This window comes from Theobroma cacao, chromosome 10 (assembly GCF_000208745.1).
Source record: "Theobroma cacao cultivar B97-61/B2 chromosome 10, Criollo_cocoa_genome_V2, whole genome shotgun sequence".
Taxonomy (NCBI): Eukaryota; Viridiplantae; Streptophyta; class Magnoliopsida; order Malvales; family Malvaceae; genus Theobroma; species Theobroma cacao.
In genome coordinates this window covers 643355-660154 of record NC_030859.1, presented here as the reverse complement: position 1 = coordinate 660154, position 16800 = coordinate 643355, and the positions used below count along the sequence as shown (strand labels likewise).

At 36.0% G+C, this 16800-nt stretch overlaps 4 protein-coding genes across 5 annotated transcripts; 2 read left to right on the top strand and 2 right to left on the bottom strand.

The window, feature by feature from the left end:
- On the top strand, positions 952-2533 carry LOC18585828 (transcription factor bHLH51). Its single transcript, XM_007008857.2, has 2 exons — positions 952-1812; positions 1996-2533. Exons 1-2 carry the CDS (start codon positions 1519-1521, stop codon positions 2476-2478), a joined length of 777 nt encoding a protein of 258 aa, XP_007008919.1. The 5' UTR covers positions 952-1518; the 3' UTR covers positions 2479-2533.
- Positions 3864-6209, top strand: LOC18585827 (transcription factor MYB44). 2 transcript variants are annotated; one of them, XM_007008856.2, is made up of 2 exons: positions 3864-4714; positions 4835-6209. In XM_007008856.2, the coding sequence occupies exons 1-2, from the start codon at positions 4025-4027 to the stop codon at positions 4853-4855; spliced, it is 711 nt and encodes a 236-aa protein (XP_007008918.1). In that variant the 5' UTR covers positions 3864-4024; the 3' UTR covers positions 4856-6209. The 2 variants fall into 2 exon arrangements, with proteins under 2 accessions (XP_007008918.1, XP_017984093.1); XM_018128604.1 differs by having other exon boundaries at positions 3864-6209.
- Positions 8496-9290, bottom strand: LOC18585825 (RING-H2 finger protein ATL66). The gene has a single exon (XM_018128991.1). The coding sequence runs from the start codon at positions 9206-9208 to the stop codon at positions 8693-8695; it is 516 nt and encodes a 171-aa protein (XP_017984480.1). The 5' UTR covers positions 9209-9290; the 3' UTR covers positions 8496-8692.
- Positions 12196-13647, bottom strand: LOC18585824 (ethylene-responsive transcription factor ABI4). Its single transcript, XM_007008853.2, has one exon. It carries the CDS (start codon positions 13645-13647, stop codon positions 12661-12663), a length of 987 nt encoding a protein of 328 aa, XP_007008915.1. The 3' UTR covers positions 12196-12660.

The following is a 16800-nucleotide window of genomic DNA, read 5'->3' as shown; positions in this document are numbered from 1 at the left end:
TAAACAATGGTCTTTGCTTATTGGTAATACTGCTTTGATACATTAAATTGCTTGACAACCCTTTGCAGCTAAGTACATTTTGGAACATGCGCCTACATTTTTTGCACATTTTTCTCATGATGCTTGCTGACAAAAAAAAAAAAAAAACCTTGAGCTCTCGAAGCAGTGGGATGGAGGTAACAGGAAGGGGAAGCAAAATTATTGGCACCACACAATCCTGGGGAGAACTTGCAAAGAGGAGTGGTTGATCAGAGGTCCTGTCAATCTTTAAAAGTCTTTTATGATGAGATGCAATTTGAGTGTGATTGAGGTCCTACATTGTGACTAGCTGGTGATGGTAATTTAAGCCACCTTGTTTGCTTGTGCAGGACGCCAGGACTATCTTACAAACACAGAGAATCGAGTGAGAGAGGACAAGGAAGGTGACCAAAAAAGATACCTTACTTGGAGAGAAACTTAGGTAAAGAAGGTAGAACAAACTAGGTAAACACCAAAGACAATTATCTATGGGGCATAACTCCCTTGTCCATATACACTTGAAACAATTCTCATGATAAGAATCCAGGATTACTCAGATCAAACAGGTTCTGATATCAATGCGCAATCAAAGATTAATTTTGGGTTAACAAATTAAAAGAAGAAAAAGGGAGCCACCACCATGGATAGAATGATGGATAGCAGTTCATTTGTGGGTTCAATGGCACCTTTTGTTTTCAGTGTTGGGAGGAAAGAAAAAGGGGGAACAGTTCAATAGATAAGTATCAGGGATAAGTACCAGGATTACTCAGTCCAAACAGGTAACAAATTAGAAGAACAAAAAGAGAGCCACCACCATGGACAAGTAGATGGATGGATGAAAATAACACAAAGTAGGAAAGCCATCACCATAGCAGTTCATTTGTGGGTTCAACGGCACCTTTTTTTACACTCTAAGGAGAAAGAAAAAGGAGGAACAGTTCAATAGATAAGTATGAGGGAGCAAAAGGCTAAACAGGGACAAGTTCCACCAATCCAAACTTGTTATGATTTCCCACAGATAAGTGTAAAGACTTTATAGATCAAAGAAGATGCTCTTTTCTAGATATCTAGCACTGTTAAACAGTCAATCCATGATTGAACAGCGGCTCCAACAATCATCTTTCTGCCCCCATTTATTTCCGCACAATTCTCTCTGTTGTCCATTTTTGACAAGCATTGCAGTTAATGCTCTGCCAGAGCACAACCCTTTTTTTCTCCTCTCTCTCTCTCTCCATGCTTCATGATCTATAAAGGTTCGGATTGCTTGATAAAGTTTATCGAAAATCCATCCTTGTTGGAGGTGACAGCCGCATAACGCCAAACAGGATTTTCCATTTGACCAATCAAAAGTTACAAGATATCACACCAATCACCATCGGAATATGAAGATCACACATTATTAGCTCAAGAAACAGTATCTCTAGATGCCTAATAAAAGCAGGGGGGTGGCGGGTTTTCCAGATTGTTGGATTTTTAGAACTCTTTTCCGTTTAGTTTCCCATGGAGAATTGTTACCTTTCTAGCTGGCCTGAAGGTGAAAATTGGGCTGAGTTCAATGCTACACCAAGCAATGAGTCTTCCTTTACAGTCCCACTGCCGATCGAGCCTCGTTTTTCAGCCTCTAGTTCAGTTCAATGTCAAGGTTTCCCTTCATGGGTAGTACCAATTGAAGGAGTTGCAGAGGATAGAGCTACAGTTGTTTCCAAGAGCCATAGCCAAGCTGAGAAACGCCGCAGGGACAGAATCAATGCTCAGCTTGCAGCTCTCAGGAAACTGATTCCCAAGTCTGACAAGGTACTCTCTGCAGGCACACAGTTTTTTCCTTTGTGTTGGTTTACTTTGCTCAAAAACTATACCATGAGTATGCCTTTACTCTTTGGACCTGTAAACTAAAAAACAATCCAGATTTACAAGCAAATTTAGCAAGTGGAAGACTTGGACAGGTCAAATCTTTTTTTTTTTTTTTTTGTGGTACAGATGGATAAGGCAGCTCTGCTAGGAAGTGCAATAGAGCATGTGAAGGATCTCAAGAGAAAAGCAACAGAAGTCAGCAAGGCCTTCACTATACCGACAGAAGTTGATGAAGTAACTGTAGATTGTGATCTTCCTGAAAACATAAGCCCCCCCACCAATCCTAGACAAACCAAGGACAACAAGATCTTCATCAGGGCTTCTGTTTGCTGCGATGATCGGCCGGAAGTGTTTGCGGAGCTCATCCGAGTCCTCAAAGGCCTGAGACTAAGCACGGTTAAAGCTGACATTTCTAGTGTAGGTGGAAGAATGAGAAGTAACTTGATCCTTTGCAACGATGACAGTGAAGATCAGGGTGTTTCACCCAGCACTCTGAAACAGTCCCTGAATGTAGTTTTAAGCAGGATTGCTTCATCATCCGCTGGATCAAATTGTCGCATCAGAAGCAAAAGGCAAAGGCTGTTCTTGCCTTCTCAGTTTACACAATAAATTGATATATCCAAATAACATTCCAAGTTTGCAACAGTTTCTCTTTTCCTGTTCATTTTTCCCCTTCCCCTATGCTTTATCCTTGCATTTAGGATGTCATATTAGCATTTGACTAAATGATTGGTACACGATTTATTACTCAAAAAGCAAAATTCGAATACTTCCTTTACTCAAATTAAGGAAGAAAAATCAAAATAAACCACAAAAAACACGCAAAAATCATCATTTGTTTTCCAATAAAGATTTAAGTGGATTTCCTGGCTGTGACCACTTTTAGCTTCCTGACAAGCAACACTACTTTTACCTCATCAAGCACAACATCAAATCCTGATGTTGGTTTTTCAATGGTTTTCCCTTTCCATCCCCCACCATTTTTGAAAGCTATAATAGACAACCATGAAGGAATATGAGCATTCTTTGTAGTAGACTTGATGATGACAGATCAATTCAGCTATTCTGCTTAACCCCCAATCTCCATTTCTTGGACCAACCTGGTATATCTCTGTACCTTTCTTTCTCAATGCATTAAATGGACAAAGGAAAGGAAAACCCACACTTGCAAATTTGGTATATGTAGTCTAGTAATGCCATTGCCAATCATCTTGTTCACTTTGTGCATTCTTTTTGTCCGAAGTTGACATTTCAAAGCACTCTTCCCTTACCCTTTCATAGCACTCAAATTGGGTAATTATCATAATCATAATTTTTAATTACAGTTACCAACTTATCTCGATTGTTTAATTACAGTTACATACTTCTCTTCCATTAATTTTATTCAAATAATAAAAAAAAGAAATCTAACTTCCATTATTTCATTTTCATAACTGTATTTATTTTTAAATATTTTTCAAAAGGGGAAGTTATAACTTCCCTTCCACTTCAAACCAACTCTACACATGCAAACAACAAACTGAACTAAAATAAAAATAAAATAAAATTTTATCTATTCATTTATGTATTAATATCTCGAGAGAGAAAAAGAGAAATTAACGCACTTACACTTAATTAATTCAAATTTGTAACCTCTCCTTCTCTAAATTACACTCGTTACTCCTTTCTTTACTTGAATTTGCATTCAAAAAATCAAAAATTAAAAAAAATCCATTAATTTTAATAAAATAAAACAAAAAAAAGAACTTAATTAACTTTCATTATTTCATTTTTCATAATTGTAATTTTCTCAAAAATATATTTCAAAAACGGAAGTTATAACTTCCGTTCCACTTCAAACCAACCCTACCTAATATAAATAACAATCTCAACTGAAATAAAAAAAATTAAAATTCTTTATAAAAAATTTATTTATTTATTTAATATCTCGAATGAAACAGAAACTAACTGCTAATACGTAGCTCAAAGTCGTTAGTTCAACAAAGCGATTTTACGGTTCATGCCAACAACCCTTTCCAAAACCGTTTTAACTTATAAACCCTATTTTCTCTACAAAAATCTCATCCCTTTCTCTTCTTGAAATAAAGAAGGGAAGAACATTTTCGATTTAATTTTAGTTTTTTTTTTTTTTGGCTTTTGTTTTGGTTTTTCATTTATGATCAAAGGTGGTGATCGTGTGAAGGGTTCATGGAGCCCACAGGAAGATGCTAACTTGATCAGGCTAGTGGAGCAACATGGTCCGAGGAACTGGTCAATGATAAGCTCCGGGATTCCTGGACGATCCGGCAAGTCTTGCCGCCTACGGTGGTGCAACCAACTCAGCCCCGACGTGCAACACCGTCCGTTTACGCCCGCGGAGGATGCTGTTATAATCCGAGCGCACGCCGCTCATGGGAACAAATGGGCCACCATTGCTAGGCAACTGCCCGGACGTACGGATAACGCTGTGAAAAATCATTGGAACTCGACTTTACGTCGGAAACGAGCCGCTGAGTTGTCGTCAGGGTCGTCGGAGTCGAACAACTCAGCGGTGAAAAGGTGGAGCAGTCAGGACGCGTCCGAGTCTGACTCGGGGAATAAGAGGCAGTGCTTACGAGTGGAGGTGCATGAGAATGTAGAGTTCGTGGGGCCCAAGACGTTGCTGACGTTATCTCCGCCGGGGGAGAGCGTGGTCTCGGGACACATGGAGGAGAAGGTGGAAGACGAGGAGGAGGAAGAGGTGGTGAAAAGAGATGAGGAAGGCGGTGGCAGAGGAGGTGGTGGTGGTGGAGAGGAGGAGAAACGTAGGGTGGAGATGAAGGAGACTTGCTTGTTGACCATCATGCAACGTATGATAAAAGAGGAGGTTAGGAGTTACATAGACAGATTAAGAATTGATCAAAATCCATAGAACTATTTAGTTTCTTATATTACTAAATAAATCTCTAAAACTTTTCTCTTTTTCATTTTTTTTCCATTGCTTTAGTTTGTAGCTTTCAATGGGTAACCCAGGACTTGCAACTAATGATCATGGAAGATGATCATTTTCCCATTGGAGCAGATATCACTGAAGCATGCAGTTGCTAATCTTTAGTATTCGGGTTTTTTTAAGTATAATTTAAACAATGCAAAAGCTGCAGTTACATTGAGTTTATGCAGTCCAGACATTGAGTTAAGGTTTGGTTGGATATGTCTGACAAATCCGACAATTCACGACAAGAGTTTGCAGAACTACGAAGAACTCAGATTCATTTTCAGTGAACATCTCTTGTTCCTCCCTTTCAGACTTTCCATGGCGGAAATGATACGTTTTCCAACGATGTAATGAAACAAGGTTTAGTTTTATGCAACCATGAGAGACGCTGGAAACGATCCTGGTCAGCTCCCGTGGCTGATACAGAGCATGTCTCGTGCGCTTGGCGTTAGATTGATGCCATCTTTTAACTTTGAAGCAAATTATGCCAGTGGCTGGAGCTAGGCGTAGATACAGAATCCCTGCCATACATTAATAATTTCACAAACTACGGCTGAAAAGAACCTTAATTGTTTCTCATTTCAAACCTTGGACTGCTTACTTTCTCATAAAACCCAAACTACAAATGATAAACCAGACATAAACCATGGATTGTAACCTTGGTTATCAGCAGCATATGACCTTCCCAAAGACTGAAAGTAGGAGTGTAAAAAGATTTGATTCATTCCATTCAAGCAACAACTTTCAATTATTTCAAAGTTAACATCACCACAAACAAATAAAGGAATCAGGCAGATAGTTTATTAAAAGATTGATTCTCATGAAAACCAAGCTTACAAATGATAAACCAGACACCAGCGGCATACAACCTTTTCTTGTAGCCTACACTGCACAAAGACCCAGCTTTGAATAGGTTCAAGATCAAGAGTGTTTGAGCCATTCATGTCCTGCTCGGTCCCAAGCAATGATTCTCACCATGGAAGGTACATGCAACAAAACAATGGATTGGTTCCAATTTGAGCACAAACTGCCCTCTATATTCATGGCAAACATAATCATCGATTACCCATTTCACAGCTCCAAGTATCTTCCTAAGACAGCAAAGACCAATCTCATCCACCTAGACATTACATGCTCACTACAATCAATCTCTTATCACAATCTTCAAATTTTGTAGATATAACAATTAGCTAAAAGACTACTTTACCTTTAGCATAACACCCATCAAGTAATTGAAATCCAAAAGCATAGACCTTTAAGCAGAAACTCAATAACATTTTTCCAGTAGATGAAAATGGTTCAACAAAAATACAAGACTAAACCATAGAAATAAAAAAGGAAACAACTTTAATCCTTTAACAAAAAGGTTCCCATAAAACAACTGAAATCTAAAAGACAGAAGACTCAATTACTGGCTCTAAAGAAGACTACTTAGATCTTTGTCTCATCTTTCTTCTCTTCCTCTTCAACCTCCTCATACGCTTCTTCTTCCACTGAAATTACAACAACAGAAACACGATATCCATATTTCAATCAGAAAAAAAATTTAAAAGATCAAAAGCAAATGATGCTTCAAAGACTGATCTTCTCACCTTAGCTCTCATGGTGAAAAGGGCTTCGAAATTGGTCTCTTCAAAGTCTCTGGCTTGATGTTCTTTAAACAGAGGCTGCGGCTAGATATCAGAAGGAGAGAAGCCAGGCTTTGAGATTATATATATATATAGATATATAAGTATAAAACCCTAAAGGCTTTTGCAAGCCCGTTCGCTAAGGCCTGAGCCTTAGACTTTAAGATTTTATATTGGGTTCAGGTTAGCCCAAAAACAAGTTTTCTTTATCTAAAGTCCAGTTGTGGCCATGGTCGCCCCGTTTTATTTATTTATTAAAAAAAATCTCACGTACTTTCTCCATCTTATTTTCTTTGTTATTTTTTTAAATGTCACAAAATAAGTTTTTTTTTTCATTTTTAAATACCTAATATTATTATTATTTATTTTATTTATAATTTTTTAAAATTTTTTCATATATATTATATTATCAAATTTCAAATTTAATATAAAATATATCAAAGTTAAAAAAAATTTGATCTTTGTAAAAGTTAAAAGAGAAACAAATATTTAAAAACGATGAGTAATATATTATTTTCTTTTCATAGTTTTACCGAAGTGCTCCTATTTTTGATGTGATAGTCTCTCTCATGCACTTTCTTTAATTAAACTTTATCCATTCAACAACACAAATTTTTTAATAGATCTTCACATGCAAATAATGGGTAACATCAATCATTAGTGTGTGATTAAAGGCACATAAGATTGAAAACAACTTCATAACCACTAAAGCATAGTTAAGGGAAAAAGCTAACACCTTAGAAGGTATCAAAATAAATCTCCACCATGCATCCTAACTAGAGTAGAGTTCTTTATTTGCTGCTTACTTTCACAAATTATAAGCTTTTTATATGAGCATGTCATTCTATTTTCTAGCCAGATGAGACAAAAAAAAAAAAAACTGTTTTGATGAACAAATACATGAATACTGCCATCCCCCATTTCCATATTCATGCTTTGACAACCCTCAATGGACTTTACATATAATGGGAAAAATCTTACATCAAATGCATCAATGGAGTTGCCTACTCACCCACCACTTGTCCCCACAAACTAGAAACACCCATCACTCTCTGGAGACGTGAGAGTGCAGACAGCACCCAGCAGCCAGCAGCCAGCAGCCCGCAGCCCGCAGCCAGTTTCATGGACACCCAAACCATCCAAGCTAGCAATTCTGATTTGGGGGGTTTTGCTCATGCAAAGGCATAAAGAAAAAGAATCTTATGATCTCAAGGGGTTAAAATACATCATGTGGTTGAAATTGGAAACGAAACACAAACTTATTAAAAAAACCCAACATCACAATCCTAGCTAGTTTCAGCCAGATGTTTGAACTACCCAACAGTGATAATATTGGTTTAATGTCCAATGCAACAACAATGGCACAATGTGTCTACTTCCTGATGTTTGTTTTCCTTGATGGAAAGTTTGGATCCGGTGGGAAACATTTCTGGACAATTGGTAATCACTCTGCCCCTTTGCAGTTGATCTGTCAGCTTCATATCTTAGTTCATGTCTAAGTTTAGATGCCCCTTTTTAAATGCAGTCCATCAGAAGCATTTCTCTTAAAAGTAGCATTTGAGAGGGAAATATCATAGCCTCCATCTTGTTCACAAAATTTTTGTCAATAAAGGGGATTTCATTTCATAAATCATACCAAATTATTCGTTTTATAAATAAATACCGCGTCTGAAATTCTTAACGAATGTCTATAAGCATGGATTAATATATTTTCGATACTAAAATAACAATAATAAGCATATGTAGACAGGGATTAGTGTTCTTAACAAGCGTCTATAAACACAGATTAATGATCTTAAACTAAAATAACAATAATAAGTGTATGTAAACATGGATTAATGGTCTTGTTAACAAGTGTCTATAGACAGGGATTAATATTTTCAATATTATTATAACAATATCATAGATTTTTAACTCAAATTAATTACCTAAATTGTTTAATGATGGTATTGAATGTGAGAGAAGGGAAGAGCATAACTTTGATTTCTCCACTCACAACAACAACCACCTGAAAAGGCCAAAAAGGCAACAAACGAACAAACTAATTCGTCCGTTACTAAATAATTCATTGAGCAAATTCATCAAGCACATGGAATTTCCATTCAAAGAAAAAAGACTAGAACAGATAATAAAATTAAAAAGAAAAACTTTGCACAAATTAGTGGAAACAGATGATATAAAACAAATATAATTTACAGAGAAAAAAATCTTTTTTCCTTTTTTGTCGTTGTTGTTGATGATGTTATTGAGTTACAATGACAGGAATCTGATGAAGCTCTGATTCAGCTCGGAGAGAAGCTCTACAAAGTGGGCAACTCGACTCAGCACTGAGCCACCTATCAACGCATTCGGAGTGATAGGAATGCTGACAAGCAGGCAAAACCTTAACTTTCTCGCCATCTTCAAAGACTCCGAGGCAGATGCAGCACTCACTCTCAAGCGCCACCGCCGCCGCCGCCGCCGACTTCCTCCCGCGGGTGACCATGGTTATCGGCAAGGCATTGATGGTGACAGGGTCGAGGCCTCGAGGCTCCGGGCGAGGCTGTGGAGGCGCGTGGGAGGTCGGGGACGGGGTACTACTGTTGTCTCGATGGAAACTGCATATCCACCGGGAGTAAACGAAGATGAGGGTGAAGACGAGGACGAAGGAGAAGAGGACGATGATGAAGAAGAGGGTTCGGCCTCGGATTTGGAAGTCGCGGTCTTCGAGCTCGGCGTAGTGCCAGTGGAAAGGCTGAGAGTCTTGGGATGAAGCCATTTAGGAAGAAGAAAGAGCAAGGTTTCACGACAGTGGAGGGTAAGGCATGTTTGGCAGTTAATATGGACAGTTGGGGAAGTGGGGAGATTAGGATTTTGTCCCAAAAGGTTGTTTTTATACTGCTATTTAGTTGGTAGTTTTTACTTTTACAGTTGATGTAGTGTTGATGCTTACATTTCACTAAAAGTTAAATACCTCAATAATTCTTTTTTTTTTAAATTATATTTGACTTATAATCAATACAATCTATATATATATATATTATCACTTAATTATAAAATATCGTATTATAAATAAATAATAGTAAAAATTAAAAAAATTCAAATTAAATAGTTTTAAAATTATAAATATTTATTTTTAAGTGTTTTCCATTTTAAGTTCATTTATTAATTAATAAGGTATAAACACTATACTTTGATAGTATATCAAATACAAATTTTTTTATCATGAATTTGTTTGTTTTCATTTGAAAGAAAAATTAAAAACAATACAAACTTCGAAAGGCATGATAATAATTAATTTAGTAATAATGTAGTTATTTTAATAATAAAATAATACTCTAGCGAAATTAATTTGCCACATTTTGATTTTTTTCATCAAAACTTATTAAAATAAAATGTTATACCAAAATTATTATTTAATAAAATGTTTAAAATAATAATGATCAAAGATAAAAAAAAATGTTTTGATAAAAACTATAAGGTAGTGATGTTAAAATGTAAAGCAAAAGTAAACTTTTCTTTGTTGATAAACCCTAAAGCCAATCAATTAAAAGAAAAGTTGGGAGTATATCTAAATTGAATCCAAACTCTACTAAATTATGATAAAAAAAAATGGTATCTTTTTTGGGAAACCTTGGGGTCCAATTCTTTCAACAAATTTGACTTTCTTCCTCAAGGAAAGGGGAAAATTGGCAAATCCAAAGAAGGGATTGTGAAGATTTTCCTTTACAGGTGAAGTTTATCTTGGTGGCCATGAAGTTAGTGGGAAGGAAGTAAGAAAATAGTAAAAATAGTAGTATTTATGGACTTGCATGAGTTTATCCATGGATGAATTCAATCCTTAAAAAGAACCATCCAGGAAATGAAGGGCCAACCTTTTGCTTTCACGGTTGCTTTAGAGTGGGAAAAGTCGGATTATTCTTCAAGGGACAGAAATTGGGTCAGCAAACAACATATTCTAATATTGACCATATACAAGTCATTTTGCACCGATTATTTGACTCATATACAAGTTATTTGCACCCATATACAAGTTATTTGCACCAAGCATTTGACTTGACTCATATACAAATCATTTATACCGAACATTTGACTCATTAATTAATGTATAATTTTCCTTTCCCCAATAAAAAAACATATACAAACCATTAATAGGATAAACTCCGCTTAGTAGTCTTAATTTTTTTTTGAATTTTCTTTTTTCTCATGAATAATAAAAAATAAAATTTAATGGTTTAATCTTTTTCTAAAACAAATCTTATGAAAATACACAATATTATATGAAAAAGTTAAAATTACAAAAAGTTTAGATAAATCTTAGATTTTTAAATATAACCCAAAATTTTGCTCAAAGTATTCCATATAGCAATTGATCATATGATTATTAAAGATACCAATCACAGTGACATTGCATTATATATATATATATATTTTTTTTTTCTTGAATGTGAAAAATACTAAAAGTAGAAAAGTAAAGTTAAGTGGAACATCTCATTTACATAAGTAATGTAAATTCCATTTTCACTTCCATTAAATCCAAACACACCCACAACCATGACTTGCATTTGGATATTTCAGGTCTTCCCCACCTCACATCTTTGGGCTTGAATCGATAAAATACTTAAATAGCAATCCTTTGGGCTTTCTACCTATTAAGAAACAATAGACCATGTTTGTCTACTAATTTAAAACTACTACTACTACTACTATACTGATATTCAACAAAACTAAAATGGTTATTATTTGTTTAAATTTTCAATATATATCTTAATATTATTTAATATATTATTGGAATCAAATAATTGAACTATAATTTATAAGCATAAGAAAAGAAAAACATGCACTTCAAAAATTGGTAAGAACTTGAGTGCCAAGAGAAACACCTACTACAATTTTATCCCCTGCAAGCATTTATGCAAAGTATATAAATGTTTAGCAAGAAAGCACAAATGCTGGACATGAATGTTTTTTCAGAGTGCAGCCATAGCTTTAAGGCAGCAAAACTTTTAGCTTACATATACAGCTTTATACAAGACAATATAACATGCAATTTCTGACTAACAATTAATTCACCAACACAGAGAACACTACATGAATTCATGAAGATAAATTGCTCTTCTGCTATAAAACAAGGTTTCTGAGGTAAAAAGAATTAAAAGGGTGGTCGATTCTACCTTCAGATCAGCTCAACCAAAATAATGAAGTTCACTAAAAATTGGCATTTAAAGAAATTTACTGCATATACTTATAGCTAACCAAGAAAGGTAACAAACTCTTCTCCTTAATTCTCAGCATTAGAAGGCCTAAAGATATGTACCTTCAAAGCAATCATGCTGACACCTTAATTTCACCCAATAAAATTAAAATTCTAAACTGTGAAGCAATATCAAAGACACAATTAATGAATGATCATGAGGAAAAAAACATTTTATGTCAGATATTATGTCTTAATTAGGTTTAATTAATACAACATTTCAAAGAAAAAGGGAAAAAATGATGAGAATTGTTCCAAGGCCTACAAGCAGTGTGTTTATAAATTGTATCTTTTTATGATATTACAACTAATTAATGATAGTAACTGATGAGGAGAATTAAGAGATCAACACAAACTATATGAAGTGAAAATCATAAAATTTCTTTCATTGAATTGATGAGAAAAAGATATAATTCTCACTCAAATTTAATTTGTTTTTGTTCATCCTTACAACACAATCCAAGTAGCCTTAAACCCTAAAATGGAATTGGAAACCCTTCAAACTTCCTTTCAGCAAACTTCACAAAGGAAAAAAAAATTAATTATAAATACTGGCCTTGCCTTAGATCAAGTAGCCATACCTTGGAATCTCTCAAAGTTTTCATCTGATCTTATCAAGGAAGTGTAGAGACAAGACATGCAACTATTTATAGAAAACCATCTCTGTCTTGCTCTTTGATGACTGTAGATATATAGCCAGGAGCCCTAGGAATATCTGCTAAAAAACACTTCAAATCTCCTGTCTGTTCTTCGTCTTTCAAGGGTCTCTCAAATCTATATCTATAAATGGTATTTCCAGATTCAAGCTTAATATTGATTTCCTGAAGATCCCATCAAAATTCTCCACTGAAACTAAGGAAAATCAAACCCTGAAGCTCAGCAGCTAAGAGTCTCCAGGAAGAAAACCCTTGAAAAGCTTGCATGCAAAAGCTGCAGGACAGTGCAAGGGAAACCCGAAGAAACTTTGAATATGACCCTCAGAAATCAAAAAAGAAATTAGGATCCCCATAATCCCAAATACAAGCTGGGGGGTAATCATCATCGTTTGTCAAAGGCCAAACGGATGGAGAACCAGGGCCAACTGTTAAACCCGGATCCGGAACCGCTGGTGCAACCGAAGTCTGAGCTGACAAAGACAGACTCGAACCCACCGAGCCCACCAGGGAATTGATATCCTCGTACAAAGAACCTTGATGATGCTGCTGTGTTTGTTGAGGGTTAGGATTTGTATACGAGGTTAATGTTCCAGTGGGGTCACCAGGGTTAACAACAAGGCTAGGTTCGGTTTGTTGCACTATTTGCAAGGCTTGCTGGGGATTTTGTACTATGTTTGGGTAAAGTGCGGCCGGGCCTAAAAGGTTTGGATAAACCCCATATGGCATAAATTTTGATGAAGAACCCCCAGCGATCAAAGAAGCTGGATGAGTAACCGGATTTGAAGAAGAAGCAAAACTAAAAGCAAAGCCTGAAGGGCGAGGAAGCAAGGGCCTTAAAGTTTGAGTAGACGAGGAAGAAGATGAACCGCCACGAGAGGATGAGGCAGAAGAAGAAGACGATGAGGAGACCGAGGGTTGGAGATTGAGCTGAGCCTTGGAACCATAAAGAATAATAGCCGCTCGATCATAGGCCCGAGCTGCATCCTCTGCTGTGGCGAAAGTTCCAAGCCACTTCCTCGTACGTTTACGAGGTTCCCGGATCTCAGCAACCCATTTACCCCAGCTCCTTTGCCTCACGCCTCTATATCTAAACTTGTTGTTATCAGGGCCACCTTTGCCTTTACATTTCCTGCTTGTTGTTGTGGTGCAGCTGCTGCCTGGAGGGTTAGTATTGGGGCTAATAATTACGCTTTCAGATTCAGAGCTTTTGGTGTCCTGATCAGGAGAGGTGGTGGTGGTGGTGGTGGTTTTTGCGGTGGTTTCTTGGGGAGGGTGAGAGAGAGGAGACTGGTCCTGGTCCTGGTCCATAGAAAAAGCGATCGAGTGCTGCTTTAAAAGGGGGTTCGTTCAAAGAGAAGGCAAAAAAAAACCCCACCTCGTTCTTTGTTCTCAATTCGTCCGAAAGCTGGAAAGAGGACTCGCTGTTTTGATTTGAATTGTCGTCCCTGTTAATGGTGGATGAGGGCGGTGCTCTTTATATACTATTTATATTCCAAGAGAGAGAGAGAGAGAGAGAGCTTGCTGAACAGTGAAGGAAGCAGGCGGAACTTTGGTTTGGGAATTCGGAATCATTCAATATTTTATTTGATTTTCTTTCCTTCCCCTTTTTTTTCTTTTCCCTGTTGTGTTTGTTTTAATGTGAAGATTTTGTAGCTTCCCTTTTAGGGAAATTCCTAGGAAAATTATTGAGCCAACTTTTCGTCTAGGCCACGGAAGTGTTCTTCATGTAACTTCCCTTTTATTAAATTTTTAGGCTTTTGATTAATGATCCTATCTTGTCACATCGGTTGTCAACCTAGGTTTAAATGTAAAGACTATTTCATGCATTAAAAGTTTTATATTTTAATTTAAACTACATATTTATTAAGCAGAATTATATGTATTTTACACTAATTTTGATTGACTAAGATAAGAATTCAAAAGAAGTAAACTAGCTAGGAGCAGCCCGGCAGAGAGAGGGTGCTAATGGCTCTTCATCAAATGAAGGAATCCCTGCCACATCCAAAACTTCAATACCATGCTTTTAAGTTTATGGATTTTGCCAGGATTTGGTCAAGTTTGTGCCTCTCTCCATGCTGAGCAATTGAGCATCTAGCTACAAACCCAGTTGTCTCTCTGAGGGGCTCGGATTCTCTGGTTTCTCACCCCCCCCCCCTCCTTCTTTCTCTTTTAATACTTCTTACTTGATCAAGAAGGTTTGATCCTGGAGAGTCCTTCCGAAGATCAAAGGATCTTGGTTTTGCTTCCATAGAAAGCAATGCTTGATCAGCTGATTCTATATAGAAGAGAAGATATCCAACAAATTATTCATCAATTGGTTCATCATCATCTGCATGCAAATATTTATAACCAGCTGAATCTTAATTAATACAAATCTGCTTAACTGCTACATGTGATACTGTGATATATAGCAGACTGAGTCTTAATTCTTAAAGGATCAAAGATATGACTTCCAAGAAGGGAGGAAAAGGGCTTGCAGATTAACTTGCAAAGGACACATATATAAGAGTGCCGTTAGTCGGGACACTTCTCCTCTGAAAATTTTTGGAAATAAGCGACCATCCCCACTGAAATCTGCCTGGTTTTTGACATTTGGTCCAGCTGCCAGTTTTCTTATTCACAGCATAAACTAAATATACCATGATCAAAGTCTTAATTTATTATCTTTGTTGTATGCTACTATATATTATCTATGCCAGAAGAAACAGACATGACAGGAAAAAGGCATTTCATGATGATCAGGCTCTGCAATTCTTTCCTTTTTGGACATTGTTGGGTATACTTTCAAAGGGTTAAAGGGTGAAAAATTAGTAGTAAATAGCTGTGGTTAGGTTAATGAGTTCATAATTAACATAGCTCAACCACCCGGCGCAGTACAACTGTTGGAAACAATATATTTTTGCATGAAGAAGGATGAGGTGTCTTCACGTAAGAGGAGTGACTGGAAGCCAACAAGAAAATGTTTGTATGAAAAAGGGGGTTTGAAGAGAAAGGGAGAAAAAGCATGTGGTGGGGAGGGCCAGTGGGCAGTGCCTCGTAACTCACAAAACCCCGTAATCCCATTAAATCAAAGCAAAGGGAAAGAGAGAAGAGAGAAAGAGAGGTCTGAGATATGTATCAGATGTCTCTCCCAAAGGCTGAAAAATCTGAAATGGGGAAAGACTTTCTGCCTCTGTTCCTCGTCGTCCATTTGGGAATGAGAATCGTGTGGGGTTCAGAACGCCGCTGCTCCACTCACAGCCCCAACAAGCCTCTGAAATCTTTAATCAGATTAAACATAATCTTATTTGTTTCATATACCAGGGGGGATATATATACATTATTTATTAACTTAAATAATACAAAATATTATTAAATTATATCCATTTACATAATTGATTTCATATTTTTTTATTATAATTAAACAAATTCGTATCCATAGAAAATTAATATCAACTCACTTTTTTTTATCAATGTGATCAATTTCATATCAATTGTTGTACGATTACATACGTTATTATATAATATATTACGTAAATAGAAAATATCAATAGATATTAAATTTAATGATAAATTTTGATTAAGATTAATTGTATGAATGGACTAAAACATTTTAATATTAATTAAGCCTTGTTTATTGAGATTTCATTTGTATTAATACTTTTTTATGTTCTTTATACAAAACGTAAATAAATAAAAAAAAAGTAAAAAATTAAAAAATAATTGAAACCCATGGTTTTCATAAGGAGGATATGTATATATATGCATTACTTATTTATATACTATTCTCAATTATGGAGCATGGAAAATTATAATTCAGACACACATGCATCTGACACCCCCCCCCAAAAAAAAAATTTAAAGAATATTGAAGTATCTTTGATTTTTATGAAGAAAATATGGCTCTCTCCGTCTATTCTCTTGGGCTTTCACATCCGTTGAGATCATCCTAGTAAGCAGCCCGAATTTCTTCTTCAAGGGAAAACTTTCTATGGCCCAATTTTGCTTTCTTAATTGAGAGTGTAACGTTTAGATATTTTTTGGAGCTGAATTATCTATATTCTCGACTTATAAATTAATAATATATTTGAACATTTGATTCAAAGATAAATTTATTTTATTTTGAGTTCGCTTCAAATTAAGAAATTGATAACCGTTGCGGATTATTAGGAATATCTTTTCTTTTAAGTGTTAAATTATTGTTAAGGGAGACATCATTGGCACTTAGTTCACAATAATTTATAATTAGATTAGAGGGGGCTCAAGCATGGAGGGCAGTTTCCTAGCCTACACCAAGGGGTGGGTTTTGGGGTAGGTGAGGTTGATGTCCCTAAGATTTCTCAAGCTTGCTTCCAAATCTCTCACAAAGATATTCCTAACAAAATATTTAGGTGAATCATGTTCAATGAACTTGTCGGAGCAAGTTCGGAGATAATTACAATTATTTATTATGTAACAAAAAAATAAAATCGATTTAATTAT

What these genes read in the sequence shown, in the direction of transcription:
- LOC18585828 (XM_007008857.2), top strand. Translation starts at nt 1,519, where the DNA reads ATGGAGAATTGTTACCTTTCTAGCTGGCCTGAAGGTGAAAATTGGGCT. An exon ending in TGATTCCCAAGTCTGACAAG is followed by an intron (nt 1,813 to 1,995) that starts GTACTCTCTGCA and finishes TTTGTGGTACAG; the next exon opens with ATGGATAAGGCAGCTCTGCT.
- LOC18585827 (XM_018128604.1), top strand. Translation starts at nt 4,025, where the DNA reads ATGATCAAAGGTGGTGATCGTGTGAAGGGTTCATGGAGCCCACAGGAA.
- LOC18585825 (XM_018128991.1), bottom strand. Translation starts at nt 9,208, where the DNA reads ATGGCTTCATCCCAAGACTCTCAGCCTTTCCACTGGCACTACGCCGAG.
- LOC18585824 (XM_007008853.2), bottom strand. Translation starts at nt 13,647, where the DNA reads ATGGACCAGGACCAGGACCAGTCTCCTCTCTCTCACCCTCCCCAAGAA.